Source organism: Uloborus diversus, chromosome 10, assembly GCF_026930045.1.
Source record: "Uloborus diversus isolate 005 chromosome 10, Udiv.v.3.1, whole genome shotgun sequence".
Classification (NCBI taxonomy): Eukaryota; Metazoa; Arthropoda; class Arachnida; order Araneae; family Uloboridae; genus Uloborus; species Uloborus diversus.
In genome coordinates this window covers 99278549-99295398 of record NC_072740.1, presented here as the reverse complement: position 1 = coordinate 99295398, position 16850 = coordinate 99278549, and the positions used below count along the sequence as shown (strand labels likewise).

General features: G+C 33.8%; 2 protein-coding genes across 2 annotated transcripts in view; one reads left to right on the top strand and one right to left on the bottom strand.

The window, feature by feature from the left end:
• LOC129231231 (alanine--glyoxylate aminotransferase 2, mitochondrial-like) overlaps positions 1 to 6377 on the top strand; it is a 53307-nt gene extending 46930 nt beyond the window's left edge. Inside the window, exons 12-13 of the mRNA XM_054865495.1 lie at positions 6080 to 6212; positions 6291 to 6377. Of these exons, the coding sequence (XP_054721470.1) occupies positions 6080 to 6178 (99 nt within the window). The 3' untranslated portion in view covers positions 6179 to 6212; positions 6291 to 6377. The remainder of the gene's footprint in view (positions 1 to 6079; positions 6213 to 6290) is intronic.
• Positions 6378 to 14572: 8195 nt separating this feature from the next.
• Positions 14573 to 16717, bottom strand: LOC129231105 (uncharacterized). Its single transcript, XM_054865351.1, has one exon. The coding sequence runs from the start codon at positions 16715 to 16717 to the stop codon at positions 14573 to 14575; it is 2145 nt and encodes a 714-aa protein (XP_054721326.1).
• Between the last annotated feature and the right edge of the window lie 133 nt (positions 16718 to 16850).

Genomic DNA, 16850 nt, shown 5'->3' with positions numbered 1-16850 from the left:
ATGTCGAGATGAACCGTTGACAAGCAAAACTTATAGGAACATTAACTCCTGAAACTGTTGTAGATTTATATCTAAAACAGATTATGGTTTGAATGAACAGTCTGACTTATCTGAAGAGAAATATATTTCTAGCGATGAGAATAGTTTGCTTTCATGAGATTATTGCGAATATTTTTCGGAGCCTAGATTTGCAGAAAAGGATTGTTCTTCTGAGTTAGAATGAGAAGAAACCTCGCTAATAAAAACTGATGCTCAAAATTTAAAAAGTAGTGAAAGAAAGAGTGAAAAGGGTCCGACGCCGAAAAAAAGGAGAAAATTTCAAAAACAGAACTCCTATTTCTTCAATTTCCGCCAAGTCATCCCCACTGATCAATTTTGCTGCATATAAATAAGTAAGTACCTCAGGAAAAAGATTAAAATAGTGTGAAATTAAATTATGCGGAACTAAAACTACGAGCATTTGTTCTAACTTCCAAACAAAAAACTGTTAATGACTAATATACAGGTGACGTGATAACATAAGTATTTCGAAATACTGTAAAAGATAGTAATGTACGGTATCTTGCGATATTAAGATATTTTTTAAATCAAACACATGCATGGTTGATTATAGTACTTGTTAGTTATTACATGCTAAGAAAATTTCCTCTTTTTTGTACAAATTTCCTCTTTCTCAATGCCAATTGTGTAAAGCATGTGTATTTCACTTGATCGAACGTAAAATAAAAAAAAGCTATCTGAGACTTATTTACAGACTATATTAGGATTAAATTGTTAAATTAAACTTTGATATTATGAAACAAATCTTTTCTATGGCTGAAAATCCCAAAAGGAGGAAATTTCTATTATTTTAAGTATGGCGGTCAAAGTGACCGCTGCTCGTCTTTCTAGGTATACGCAAAACGCCGTTTTTCTAGTGTTAAAAAAAAGTTTTTTCTTTAAAACTCCAAAAATCGCTGCATTAGTTGCTTTTATTTCTCTTTAATGCACACAGATGGCAGCACTATTAAATATGACTCTTATTGTTCTCTTAATTTCTTGTTCAAAATACATAGATTTTCAAGCTCAAATACAATATTTTTTTCAAGATTTTAAAATTTACACCATAAACTAAATTAGTCAACCATTTTCCCTCAGGAATCCTGAGCTAATTAATCATAATTTTGCAAAAGATTCGAGTTCATTTTTGAATGCATGAACAAAGTTTCTTTCCAGGTGTCCCCAAATGTGGACACCGCCCGTCTAGAGCATTGATCTCACTGTTGTGGGTGAAAGATGTAATTTGATACATTTCAAAAAAGGGGGACCAAAAGAATAGTCTACAGTGGACTTTTGTTTATTTATTTTGGGTTCTTGACCCATAACAGGTGAATTTGAAGGTCCATGCCTGCACACATTTGAGATCTGTTTTTCCTACCAGACAGTTGTATACTTTTTTTATTATCAGCTTTAATATTATTTTTTCTGCAAATGGTATTATACAGTCGTATTTTTTCACTTAATATTTTATAGCACAAAAGGAAGGCACATAAAGCAAGAACAATGTGCCAAAAATATTTTTAACATTTTAAATTGCTTATTTAGATAATTTTATATAATCTATATGAACTTTCTTGAATTTTACTTCATCTTTATCTTGGAATTTTTATAGTAAAAATATTGAATTTTGTGTTCTAAACATTCTTAATGGCATAAATTATTGAAATAATTAGTAAAAAGGCTTAAGAGCTTAAAATATTTGAAATTACTCCATTGTCATACGTGGTAAGCATAACCACTTCAGAAAACAATTTCTGCTCTAGGCGGGCGGTGGTCACAAACGGGGACACCACGCCAAGATGGAGGGGGTGAATTTAAAAAAATTTTGACTGTAAAATCTATGTCCAGATAACCAATTTATCCCATCCATTGTGTTTTTTTATTATATTTCTAAAATTTTAATGACCCGCGCCTGTAAGGGTTAATTGAAGCGGTGGTTAATTGAATCAGCCGCTTTAATGAATCAAATTGTCAAAAACAGAACAAAATCCAGTGTTGCAACTCTGCAGCTCTTCCTTCGATATATTTTTTAATAGCATCTTTACCTCCTCATAGACTATCGTCCCATCCTCCAAATGAAAAATATTCTGCTTTCAATTCTTTTGTGTACCGTACAATTAATATTTGTTCGTCATCAGAACTTCTTAAAGTGGAACTGAACTATCTCAAAGCTGTGGCAATTGATAGAGACTATCCGCCAACTTTGATTGATTCCATTTATAAAAAACTTTCAAATAAATCCGAAACTAATGTTCTTAACCGAACCTTCACCGGAAAGAATTTGGTTGTTTTGCCATTCTTTCCATCTGTAAGCTATCAGGTTGCAAAGATTCTAAAACGTCTCCTATTCCAGGTGGAGCTCTCTCCTATTAATAAACTTTCATTCTCTTCTCTTAAAAATCCTATTCACCCTCTTAATTGTTGTGGAATTTATAAAATTAATTGTAGCTGTAAACTTGCCTATATTGGACAGACTTGGCGTGCTTTAAAAATTTGCTTGAAAGAGCATCAAAATTATGTGAAAAAACAGCAATTAAATAAGACTAGTATTGTTCAACATTGTTGGGATTCGAATCACTCTTTTGATTTTAACTCTGATCAGGTTATCCAAAAATGCCCCAATCCATCAGATCTTGACTTTTGGGAATCTTTCCATATTTTGAGGAACAGTTATGACTTAGTTAATGATCTTAAAGCAGTTCCATATTTTTCCAATGTATGGCTTTCATATCTTTAACACTGTCCTTTCCCCATCCCTTTTTTCCATTCATTTTTATCTATCTGGCTTTTTTTTTTAAATTTTTGTCTTGGTTGACTCCCCCCCCCCCTTTTTCTTCTATTTACCTTTATCTTTCCTTTTCCAAAATTTTTTTTTTAGTTTATTTCATTCCTTGTTTTTTCTTCCATTCAACTTTTCCTTTCTTGCGGTTCACGGTTATTGACATTTTCTTTTTGTTTAAGCTTTGGCTTAATCTCTGTCCAATTGAATTCTTTCTTTCGGCTTTCTGTACCTCAGAGAGAGCTCTTGGCCTTTGTTTGCATTCCTATTGGTTCCTCATCGGTTTATAATTTTCTCATTGGTGTTTCGCTTATCCACTATTTTTGTCTTTTAAGCTGTATGCTTATCTGCTCTTGGCTTTTGTTGGATGTCTTTTCATCCGTATCTGCAGTAATCTGCGAATTTGCTTTTCTGACATTGTTATTTCTTACTTTATCTATAAATGTGTTTGACCAAATGTCTAACAGCCTTAAAATTTGTAAATAAAACTCTACACGAAAGAAAAGCAATTAAAATAAGATTTTATTTTTTTCTATCAATAACCTCTTTTTCCTCATTGTTTTTTTTTTTTTTTTAATTGCTAGAGGATTTGAAAATCTCTTTTTTTTCCTTCGGTGTTTTAAAATGGATCACATCCTTTTAAAATTATTGAGCTCTAAAAAGTAAACTATTTCTAATTCCTCTACATCATCTATGCCTTTCATATGATTGAACAAGTCCTTTTTTTAAGAATTTCACCTTAGCCTTTCTCCTATTATAAAATATTGTACATCTCAAGAAACTCCATGGAAATGTTCTTTACTAGCAGTCACTTCCCTTACTCCTGAATTTCTTTTCCCCTGTGAAAGTTGTGATATTGTAAATTTGTCTTTTGGCTAGTTGACTTTTGGCATTTGACTGTAAAATGCTTTCCTCTTCTGTTTTGAATTGATGTATTTTTCAAATATTAGGCAATTATTTTTGAAATTTTCGCCCAAGCATTACTAAATTATGTGTGAGTGAGTAATGAACAAAATCAATAAAATTTGTTATCATTCTTAAAAATTAAAAGAGTTGGGTTGTTTAATATCACTAAAAAGGCTAAAAATTAAATAATTCTGTTTTCAGGAGTATTAAAATAATTACATTGCAGCCATTTTAAAGTTAAACAGAAAGTCAGTCAGTTACCGTATCAGGTATGTCAGTCAGTTACAGAGGAATTTTCAGTGTTCCGGTTGTAAACTTCCAATTCTACTTATTCAGCATTTAAATGCTCCTGATGTAGGCAGAGAATATAAATTTTGGGATATTTCCACCTATAATTTTCCTGCTGAGGGGAAAAAGTTTTTTATGGTATCTGACTGACATTCATAAACTGATTTTAAGATTGTTTCTGAACGAAACACTATAAATATATTTCTTGGTATAAACTTCCAGTATAAAACTATATTATGAGTATAATAAAATACACTAAAAATTTTTCCTTTCAGTTAAATTTTTTTTATCTTAAGCTAAAAATGTTTGTAATCACTCATTACCTGACCGTTCTGGTCAACTACTGGCATTAATTGCAGTTTGGACAATCAGTAGCAGACCATCCCTCAATCCCAGCATAAATGATTAATAAATTGATGCAATTTTTTTTATTTAATTAGTATAGGCATGGATGATCAGTATATATCAGTAAATGAACCTCAAGAAGAAAATTTAATGTCGAGGAATACGATTAAACATTTTATCTCATGACAATTCTCACTAGTAAGAAAAGTGATTTTTTTGAAATTTTTTATATGTCTTTGTAATTGTACCGTCCTAACCTCCATTCAAAACTTTAGTTACAACTATAAATTATAAGAGAACACTTCATGGGATGCTATAAATTAGTTCCAGCAATCAGATTAAAATTATCTACTTATTTACTCTTGTTTTGTACATATCAGTGCTCGAGTGGTCAACTACTGGCAGGTGGTCAACCACTGGCGAATCACCCTATATTCGACTCCAAGCTTACTTGACAATGGAGAAAAATATACCAAGACCAAGCGATGGAAATAGTTCCTAGCGCTTTGTCAGATATTCTGGTGCAATTATGCTCTTCACTTTGGAAATCACATTAGTTTGTTAAACCCACGCATGCGTTACCTTTTTTCGTCATAATTTCTGTCAATTGTTAAGTATTTTCAATTTTACGAGCGAAGCGGTAAATTCATCCGCGGAGCATTTCATCTATTTCAATCAAACACACCAGCCAATAGCAGCTCACAGACAGTAGGCGATCTCCTCTTATTCGCAAAGTTATTTGGGTAGGAGTAGCTAGTAAGCGTGATGTTTTGTCTGTTAACTCAGTTTTTCTTCCGTGCTTCGTAACTCATTTTCAACTTAAGTTGCAAACAAGTTTAGATAGGTGTCACTAAAAGCAGAGTAAATATTTCACCATTTTACTTTGGCCTGCTATTTCACTTTGCCTCCCATTCCCCTACTACTAATCAATATTTAATTTGAAGTTATTGAAAAGCATGTTTTAAACAAAAAAAAAAGTTGTGCACAAGAAAACATTGTTTTAACAACAAAAATGATACCCTGAGCTTTTCTCATGTTTATATTGAAGGTTTAAGTTCAGACTAGAAAAAAAAAAAACCTGAAATCATTCTGCATTTTAATATGTTTTGTCTCAAACTTTACAGCTTATCAAAATTGTATTGTCTTTCATAATTATTCTGTGATTTAATTTAAATGTAACTTTTAATATCTGTAACTCTTTGTAAAGGTACAAAATATTTTAAATGCTTGAGATTCATAACTTAAAGTTTTCAAATTAAAAAGTAACAAGTGCAATTTAAAAACCTGAGAAAAAAGTGCATTACTCTTTTTTTTAAGTGTCTTAATGTGTAGATTCAAACTATAGTTTAGTTATTATTTTTTTTTTTTTATTAAGCTCTTGATAATTATTCTTTAGAAGTTGAGCTGTATGATGCTTGTAGACCTGTTGCTGGTGTGCTAAAATATTTTTTAGCTGCTAGAGTTAAGGTATACAACAGCTTTTATTTAAAGTTATTTGGTACAAGTTTAGTTATGGCTGTGTTTAAACAAGGACAAAACTGCACTCTGGATGCTATAACAGAGCGGTTAGGTGTTTGATTGTGATTCTACTTTAGCTTTGGCTTTGAGGTAGTAAATTTGTAGTAATTTAAAGTAAAATAATTTCATTTCATGTTTTATAATTTATCTAAATTTACTGTTAATGTTGTACTTGTACATTAAAATGAACTTTTTCTGAACTAGGTTTTCAGAATTAAACCTCCTATGTGTATTACCAGAGCCGATGCAGATTTTTGTGTAGAAGTTTTAGAACAAGCAATAAGTGATTTTATGAAAAAGTAATCAAGAAGTTATGTTGGTATTATATATATATATATATATATATATATATATATATATATATATATATATATATATATATATATATATATATATATATATATATATATATATAACTTTGTGATTTTAAGATTTTGTTATGATTTTTGTATGCATCAAATAAACTACATTTATTTTGTTTTCTAAATAAAGTATGTTTTATAGAATAAATATTTATTTCTTAATGCATGTCTGTTTTTTTTTCTGATTGTATATTGAAGCAAAAAAGGGAAAATTAAGATTGCTATAGTTAGAGAGCAGAGAATAATGGAATGGCCTCGTCAGATACAACTTATTATCTTTATTTTATGAGTTGAGCTGCACCATTGTTGAATCACCATAGTGGGTTATGGTGTGCTGAATTAATTTTAACTACCAAGTTTGAAGGCAATATCAATAAGAGGACATCTGCTTCTTGTTTGGTAATGACTTGACCAGAGGGATGAATCTTTTACAAGTTTATAACTGCAGTATCTGGATGTTCTAACCAGGCTTTGTGGTGGTATGTGCTTTTCAATAGTAATGCAGTACTGGATATTGATAATAGACATTGAATTAAATGTGTCTGCACATTTTATTGAAATTACATCATATATTACTGAATGCAGAACTATTTGATAAGCTGTATTTAAATAAATATGTACACAAACTGGACAATAATTATAACCTAAACAAAAGAGCAGCATTCTACAGAAACTCAGATGGTAGTTGCATTTTCCTGTATCACAAATTGCTTAGAATACAGAAAAACTGATGTATCTGATAAAATTGGATGCATGGGACTGTATAGCTTTCTAACCCAGGGGGGAAAACAAAATTTGTAAACCTTTTTTTTTTTTTCAATTTAAACATAGAAACCCATAAGTCTAAATCTGTGGTAAAATTACTTCATGAGCACCTGTTATGATGCCCAAACCACAGTGAGCAAGTAGTTTCAAAATGCAGAAAGCAACAGCGATCATGAACAAGACAGTAACAGTGAAGAAAATAAGTACATTTCTTCCTTACCCACTTCAACCAAATGTAGATCTAACGAAACTATGACCACAAGCAGTAATGCCAAAATAAGGCAAAAAATTCTCCATCTGAATTTTTCAGCATTATTCATATGTATGAAAGAATTTAAGTTTTAACAAAAGATTTTGAAATATTCAATTAATCATCCCTTTGATGACTCCTTTCGACTGCCCTCCTTCCTCCTGTTGTGTTACTGCTATAAGTGCAAGCAGCAGTTTTTAAGGTTTTCGTGTCTAAGTCAATTTCACTCTTGATCTTAGCTTTAATTAGTTGGCGCCAATAGAACTCACAGCATGTACATATGAAAATCTCAGTTTTCGGCAAAATTAATGAGAAATCGTACCCTCAAGCTTTCTTTTGCAAGGATGACAGCTATACAAGCACAATCATTTACATTTATCTGTGGTGGGAATTCTTTGCAATGCATCAAAATTTGACCAAAAAAGAAATAAATAAATAAAAACCTTCCCCAGTGTCCACAAAACCTCCCAAATCCTCAAATAGTACAAGATTCCCCCCCCCCCAGTGGTGGATACGGGGGGGGGGGGAATCATGACCCTCCCCCTAAACCGCAATGAAAATTTTAAATGTTAGCTTGAAAAAAAAATTTTAATGTCGAAACCATGAGAAAATTTTTTTTTTTAATTCAATTTTTTTAGGCATTGCATGAAGTGGTGGATACAAAGAAAGGAGGAAGGAGGAATCGTGGGAGTTGAGCCCCCCTCCCCCCAATCTGTGACAACACTTTTTAATTTGTTATAAGGATCATTGCATTTAAGTAGCGAAAATGACTGCTTGAAAAAGAAAGAAAAGAAAACCTGACCGAAACCACAAAAGAGAGTTCATAATTTTTGAATTCCTTTTTTTTTTTTTGGAGAATTACGTTTTGGGTATACATTATTTGGGGTCCCTTTTCTATTGATATGTAGGCAGTAAATTAGCTCTGCTTCAGACAGTCTCTTCTTCACGACTGCTGTCTTCAAAAAAAGCTGTGTTTGTTAGAAAAAAGGACTACCTGTGACCAAAATAATGAAGCGTTTGGGTGACAGAACATAGTTGCCTTTTTTGAAAATTAAAATAAACTCATGAACCCAAAACTGAAAGAAACATATCCGGAGTTCTTGTATCAGAACTCTGAGACTGTGACGTCTTCATTCGCCACTAATTTTTTGACAATTGAAAAGAATCGGTCAGTATTAATCAATGTCCGAATTATATTCATAAAATATTTAATTTTAAGGAAGGTTTTTGCCACATTTTTTACTATTTCAGTGGACTCTCTCTATACTGAACACCCATGAGACCAAACAGAAATGTTCTGATTATGAGAGTGTTCATTATAGAGGGAGACTGGATAATGCATGTATATGTATTCTATTGCGTTAATGGACTATGTTCAGTACTTTGCCTAGTGAGCTATACCGGTTATTGAGATAGAAGTGCTGAGTTTTGTATTGGTGACTAGTGAAATGTCTAATTCAACTTAGTAGGACCTAAACTGTTGCATTTACTTTTTCTTTTTTAATTTAAAAAGTTTTACATAACATTCAACAATAAAATATTACAATACAACTATCTGTACAATATCTGGAGAGAAAAAAAAAGAGTAATTTTTAATCTGTTTTTGCATTGTGTAGTCTCATGCAAGGTACCGTAAAACCGCACGACTTTAGACCACTTTATATGCGTATTTTTCTTCATATTTTCATTCTTCTTTGCCAAAAAAGTTTGATAATTTAACCAAACACTACTATACATCTCAGCTGTATAGTGATGCTTTAAAAAAAATTCCAAATTACATACAAAGGGAGGGGTATTTTTTTGTATAATGGTATAAAGTTTGCACATGGTGGGGACAACTTTAGACCACCTCATATTTTCCTTGATATGCACCGCTAAACCGCTCCAGTCTAAAGTTTCAATGCATAGATCGTTCTGTTCCAATAATAATTTTTTTAAATACTTTTTGAGTCAATTTCAGGTTCTCTTAAATAAAATCAATTGTGAAAAATACAATATTTTATTCAGATATATAAATATGAACGCTAGATAGTATAAAAAGCAATTAGTATATACCTACTCCTGGATTTTATTATTTTTTTCTACATGAGCATTTTTTTATCATTTTTTTACTAGGGCTTGATACAAATTTTGTCCCAATTATGTAGGTTTCTTCAGCGTCGCAATATTTTTTTTTGTACCAAATGACATCGGGAAAATAAGGCCAACACCAAAATTTACCCTTTTTTGCCTTTCTTTTTGAAATTTGTTTGCTCCTGATTTCTTGGATGACCTTTTCCATCAGTTCAGGCGATTAAGTGAGGTAAGAATGACCGTCTATCTTCTTTCTTTTCCCTGGATCAGGGCCGCACCGTCCCTATATGCAAGGCCGTGCGAAGCACGACAGCGCCAGATTCAAAAAGGGGCTGAACTCGACCAATCAAAAAATGCACCAAATGGTGGAAATCTCTCCAAACAAAAGAATAAAATTTGAACATTTCATTATATCTAAATGGGGGCAGTGAAATTTTGCTGCTCATTGAAACGAACTTTCCGTCTCGCTGTCAAGGAAAAATTATTGCCTTATTGTGTCTAAATAGGCTATTCAAAAATGTAATATTTTACGCTGAAAGCACGTGACGCCAATTAATGCTTACATTAGCATTGTTCTTCTTAATAATGTGGAGCCGTGAATACCATTTTGGTATTCACGGCTCCACACGAGGTTAAGCATACGAGACACAAGAAATTTGCTGTTCCTAATTTTAGTTCTTGCGGTGAAAATGTTTTTTTCTGATTTTAAACTATTATTTGTGGCAATTCGACTGTTTCATGTTGCCATATATAAAAAAATATGGTAAGTCCATTTGCATTTTTCTTGTGCGTAATATAAATATATTTTAGACAAAAATTTAGGTTAATTTTTTAGTTTCGAAAAGTAACGACTTGACCATACATTTCTTGACCCCCCCCCTTGCATAACATTTACTTGCCCTAGTATTATAATATGTTTTAGACAACAAATAAGGCTAACCTTTTAGTTCCAAAAAGTAACGACTTGTTTTAGATACAAAAATCAAAACCTTTTTTACAATTCCGTGTTTTAGAATTATTGGTTTTACTGGAAAAGATTTCTGTTTTGGATTTTAAGGTGAAAAATCCTCTATACTTCAATTTAGAATATAATCAGTACTCTGTTGTCATTTTTTGATAGGCATAGAATAAGTTTGATTTATTACACTACGGCAAAAAAGAGAAAAAACCTTAAAAATGCTTCTGACATAACTCTTGCTGATTCTTATGTAAAATAACCCTCTGAATCCAAATACGACTACCATTTTCCAACATCACCACCCACTTGTTGGAAATTTTGCTCCGCAATTTTTTTTTGGACATAGGGTTCATAGGAGTGAACACTATACTCTTGATTTTACACCGAAAATTTTGTGGAAAAATTCTAAAAGAAACCGAAAGGAAAAAAGATCGGTTTTCATGATTTTTGAATTATTTTAGGAGAGAATCCCCAATGAGGTTCCCTACTTGGTCTAAATGTTCATGCTTTTGAATTTGCACCTCTCTAGGTCCTCAGAAAAGTGTTAATGGCTAATATGATGTTCTCTTCCCTTCCAAATAAAAATAATGGCATAAAACTGTCGATAACTGAAAAAAAATGATGGGTGCCATTTCCAAAACGTGGGACGTGATGGGAGGAAATAATGATAATTTTTGGATTCAGGAGGTCATTTTTTATTAGAATCAGCAATAAATATGTCAGAAGAACTTTGATTGGAGTTTTTTGCCGTGCAGTGTTATTAGCTAATAGAAATGTGTTCAGAATATTGGGGTGTTCACATTAGAGGGTGTTCAGATGGAGAGAGTCCACTGTATTTAGTGAAGTTTATTGCATTTTTCTGCATACAAGATGGGTGTGTGTCCTGTGGCGAGTATTATGCTAATGTTTAATCAATATCTAAATGTATCATGTTCATAAAACATTTGATTTTGATTAGATTTTCATAGTATTTATTTATTGTATTGTGTTGGCTAGTGTGCATACTGGTTCTAAACAGGTTTAATTTACAACTTAACTAGGTCATTTTAATTTATTGAGTTATTATTAATTAAGTTTAATTAATAATAATTCAAGCATATTTAATTTATACTAGTTAAAATTAATTAAGTTTTCAACCAACTAATAACCTATTTTGTGCTTTTGTTGACACCAAAGAAACCTAAGTTCAAGAAAATTGCCGTACGTGCGACTACATTCTTGAGCAAGACCCCCTCCCCCTAAAATAAAATCCTGTATCCGACCCTGCCCACCCCTCACACCTAATTTGGGCATTTAGATATATTGATCACCCCTGTGTATACATGCACTCAAAGGCCATTATCCAGAACAATTAGCTTGCTTGCCCAGAGATAACCACAGCATATGTGACGCTTATGCTGAAGTACAGTCGGTTCGGTTCTCTGTTTAATGACGCTCTATTTAACAACTTTCTCTATTTAAAGACAACTTTTCATGGTCCTAGGCCCTCCACCCTAGATTTTTAGAATACATTCTACTTAAGGAGGAATTTTATGGTCCCTTGAATGTCGTTATATAGAGGATTAACTGCAGATAAAACTTTGATGCTCTAATGCTGCCTTTATACGAGGGCTGCGGAGTCGGGAGAAAAATGGCTGACTCCGACTCCTGGATTTTGAAACGTCCGACTCCAACTCCGGCTTTTTTATTTATTTATTTATTTATTTTTAAATCCCCAACCCCCTCATGGGAAGGGGGGAAATCCCTGAACAGATATTGAAATATTAATTCCTTTTTGTGAACCTTTCGCGTTGTATTTTATTGTAAACCTAAGATGCATACAAGTTGGAAATTCTCTTTGAAAATCAAATTATCCAACAGTTGCGATTTTAAAGGTGTAAAATCCCATTTAAATGAAAAAACACAGAAAAGAATTAATTTGCTCCCTTTTAATGTTTAACAAATCAATTTTGATCTAATCCTGTGCTTCCAATTTTTTAAAGCTGTAACTTGAGGGGGAAACAAAAAACTTTTTCCTAAATCAAAAAACTTTTCTAGAGAGGTGGTGGGTCTCCCCCTTCCTTCTCGTGCGACACCAATCTGGTGTGTGACACTTCAAAAGTGATTTTTTTTAAATATCTCTCAGAAAGCATATCGTCTTCTTTATTTAATCAATGAACAAAATTGATATTTTTCATGCACTTACTTCGTTACAGTTCTATTCTATTCTATTCAAGAGTCACAACTGACTTCAACTGTATTTATGTCGAGGACTGCATACTAAGTGCCTTGCCTCCATTATTTTTATATACCGATAGATGGCAGCACCATCACCGGATCGAACAGTTAATGAGAATTTAGAACTAGTCCAAGAGCTAATAGCTACCTGGTACTAGCACCCCCAGAGGTATCGTTTCACTTGGAGGACATTGAGACCACGAGCATATTTAACGTCGCCCAGTCCCCTTTAATGACGACGGTGGGTCTTCGACCAGCGAGGAAAAGCTGTAACTTTCGATTCATATTCCACCACAAAACAATAAAAGAATTAGCATTATTATTAAGAAAAATTGGTAAAATATTTTATTTTGATTTTACTAAGAAAATCGTCTTAATATGATAATAAACCAATCCCACATGTCAATTTGTTTGTAGACGCACATGTAATCAATTTTTACGTTTATAAAATCGTCACTTTTCATGACTTTCGGTTGTATCGCATTTCTGATGTATCGCGTTTGTGTTGACAAGAGCGATATAATGTAGGGTTATTGTATTACCGAGTAAAGAGTTTAAGAGAGATTTTCTTTAGTCGATCTGTTATTAATTATATTTCTGGTAAACCCTTCCAAACCTGAAGCAAATCGCTCGATCAAATTACGGTCTCGCACTATTTCTTCAGTGTTTAGCCCTCGTCTTATTACTCTGATATACACTCCTGTTTGTGAAAATTGCAACACCACGAAGGACTTACGCGAGTGAGCTGAAAATTGCAGAAAATGTAAAGTAGAGCATGATGTGCAAATGATTTTAAAATTGCAGACCGGTTGCGCTTGCGTATCCCAGTAAGCAAAATATCTTGCCTCAGTATTGCATAAAGGTTGACATGCAAGAAAAATCATCTTGCATTAATACTGCCTCAATGTTGTTATGTTACTCCCTTTATGCTGTCAGCAGGCTGCCACAATATTGACTGACAAGGTGTATGCAGAATAATATCAGGAAAATATCAAGGTAGGCTGTTTTTGTAACATTGCATACGTATTGATATGACAGGATAATATCAAGATGTTGTCATGACAGCATGAAATCAAGGTCTAGGCAAGATGATCTTACTTTTGAATACGTATTGATATGACAGGAAAATATCAGGATACATTGACATGACAGTATGAAATCAGCACGTTTGCAAGGTGTTTTATCCATTTATTTATTTGTATTATTTTCACTTCAAACTCGAGAATTAAATTTCATTCTTTAATTATTTCTGTTATTCTTCAAGATAGTTTTCTAGCCTGAGAATATTTTCTTAAAGCTGACATCTGATCGGAAATTCATATATAGATATTAATAGTACTCGCAATTTAATTTAAAAAATGAAAGTTTCTTCGTTTTGCGTAATACTTGACTTATTTTTTAAATTCATGCTTCTAATTGTATTATAAAGACATAAAATGCCTAGTTAGGAATAATTGCGGAAGTTTTTATAGCACATTTAAGAGTAAAGGTAGCAAAATAATAAATAAATAAATAAGTAAAATAAAGTACATTTTCAAATGGATGTCAGCATTAAAAATATCCCATGGACAAAACATATGAATTTATCTTAAAGAATAAAATAAATACCTTTGAATAAAATTAATCTTACGAAATTCTGGCTTCATGTCCTTTGTTTCAAAGTCTAGGGACGAAAAAGTTATTTTCGGCCATTTCTAACATTGATCGTACATCGTCTGCGATATGACTTGTTTAGTACTATATTAATAAACAAATGCAGTTATCAGTCATTCATAAGTTTTTCCTAAAACAATACTATTCCACACTAATAACTAAGCAACCAACTTAACGAAGCCTTCTTCTTCTTCTTCTTCTTCTTCTTTTGGGAATTATGCTACACTTAACCTAAGTGGCTTTATCCCTAATGATCCAGGTATCGAGGACTGAAATTCCAAGGGCAGGCAACTTAAAATAGACCAAAACCCTGATGAATGAACATAGCATGAGAAACAGAACGAACGAAAGTGGCAAGATGCACAGCAAGACAAAACAAAACCAGGTCCCCAACTCAGGGATGGACTGGAGAACGAAAGTTAGCCAACATCGATGACCGAAAGGAGAGCCAACAGGCAAGAAAAAACCCGGGGGGGAAAAAATGAAATTTCAAAGATAAGACAGAAGGACAGAGGCACACAGCCGGCACAAGCCCGCAGTCTGTCTCTCTCTTTAGTATACTTGGAGCATTCCAGAATTGCATGATCAAGTGTCTCTGGAACTTTACATCTTGAGCAGAGGGGGGAATTTGCCCGTCTGATCTGGAACAAGTTGTAATTTGTAAGAGTGGTGCGAGTCCTGGCCCTAGAGATTAAGACATCTTCATATCTACTGTTGGGCATCATCCGGATCTTGTCGTTGATATTGATAAGGTGGCTGAATCTTTTGGCATAGTGAGATGAGTTCCAGTTTTGGAGGGTTTTCATTTTGAAGCTGTTTCTGAGATTTTGAATAATGTCTTCAGGGGACTTCCAGTGGAGGATAAGGTTTTCACGATGGCCCATGTTTGCTATTTTGTCCGCAATTTCATTGCATTGTATTCCTACATGCGCAGGGGTCCAAGCAATGTCAATGGAGTGACCGTTTTCGATGCAACTATTGATGATCTGAGCAATCATAGTGATGATGTGTGGAGATTTGTTATTGACGTTTTTGAGGGCCGTGAGGACTGATAAGCTGTCAGAGAGAAAAATAACTTTATCCCCGGTTCTTCCGAACCGACGGATGGCAAGCCACAAGGCCAAATCTTCAGCAGTGAAGACTGAGTTTTCATGAGGGATTCTTCCCATGATGCACTCTTTAGTATCGTTATTGTAGATACCGATGGAGGTGGAATTAGTGACTTTTGAAGCGTCCGATGCAATGATAGGGTTATTGTTCCAATTATTACTGCTATAATTATGGAAGGCTTTGCTGATGAGATTATTAGGGATCTTGTCATTTTGAAAAGGCAGGCTCTTGAGAAAAATGTTGCAGTGTTTTGAATTATCAACGATCGGAATGCATAGTGGGATGATTTGGCTGGGGTAAATATTAAGATCTTTTAGTAGATTTTTCTTTTTTATTGCCAGGGGAGCTTTGTCAGTGTTTGCAGGTATGAACTTAGTCTCGAAAGAGAGTAAACGTTTTCTGACTGTAGAGAAATTCCCTAGTGCGACTTGGCGTAACATGAAGATTTCTGCATTGAGGCTATGGCTATGTTGGCAGGTGGTTTCTTTAGCTTCCATGAGAAGGACCGGGATAGGGGTGAATTTGGGGAGGCCCACAGCTACCCGTATTGCGGAATGGTATATTGTTTCAATCTTCTTTTTATTTGTCTGGGAACATGAGGAAAAGATATGGCTTCCAAAATTTATTTTGCTTTTAATGCAACTTTTCGCAATGATTAACAGATCTTTAGTTCTCGCTCCCCATCTTTTCGAGGCAACGGCTTTGAGAATGTTGGTGTATTTGTACACTTTTTGAGATAAGTGGTTAATATGGTTTTTAAAGGTGAGATTGCGGTCGAAAATGAGACCCAGGATTCTGATATCTTCACTCCATTTGATGTTTTTTCCGTTAATGGATAGATTACGATTAGTTTTCTTTTTTTTGTTTGAAAAATTTATTGCCACGCACTTTTCCGGTACGATCTTCATGTGCCAGCACTCGCACCATTCTTGAATTTTTAGTAAGGCAGCCTGGAGGTCGTTAAGTGCTGTGTCGATTTCGGCCCCTGAGCTGATCAAAAAGATGTCGTCAGCATATGTGAACAATTTGGTATTCCTATAATGGGCTTGACATAAATCGGCAATGTATATTTGGAATAAGAAAGGGCTCAAGACCGCTCCTTGAGGGACGCCTCTATTGGTGTAAAATTTCGCTGAGTAATTACCTCTCCATTCAACTTGGGCGGAACGGTTGTTTATGAAATTGTGAATCCAGTAGGCTGCTTTCCCTTGAATTCCGGCTTGCATCATCTTCCAAATTAGTCCATCGGTCCAGACAGAATCGTATGCTCCTTTAAGGTCAAGTGCAACTAGGAAAGTAAAAAGCTTATTGCTTCTGGATTGGAAAATTTCATGATGAATACTAGTAAGTATGACGTCACAGCCTCTGAAAGGGAGGAAGCCAAATTGATTGGGCGGAAAGATATTGGAAGTTAGGCTGTAATCAATTAAACGCTTGAGGAGCATTCTTTCCATAGTTTTCCCGAGTGTGGAGGTGAGCGATATAGGACGATACGAGGATATATCTTCGCGACTTTTACCTTTTTTGTGGATAGGGATGATATGGGCACTCTTGAAAAAATTTGGGATTTCCCCGGTTAACCAGGAA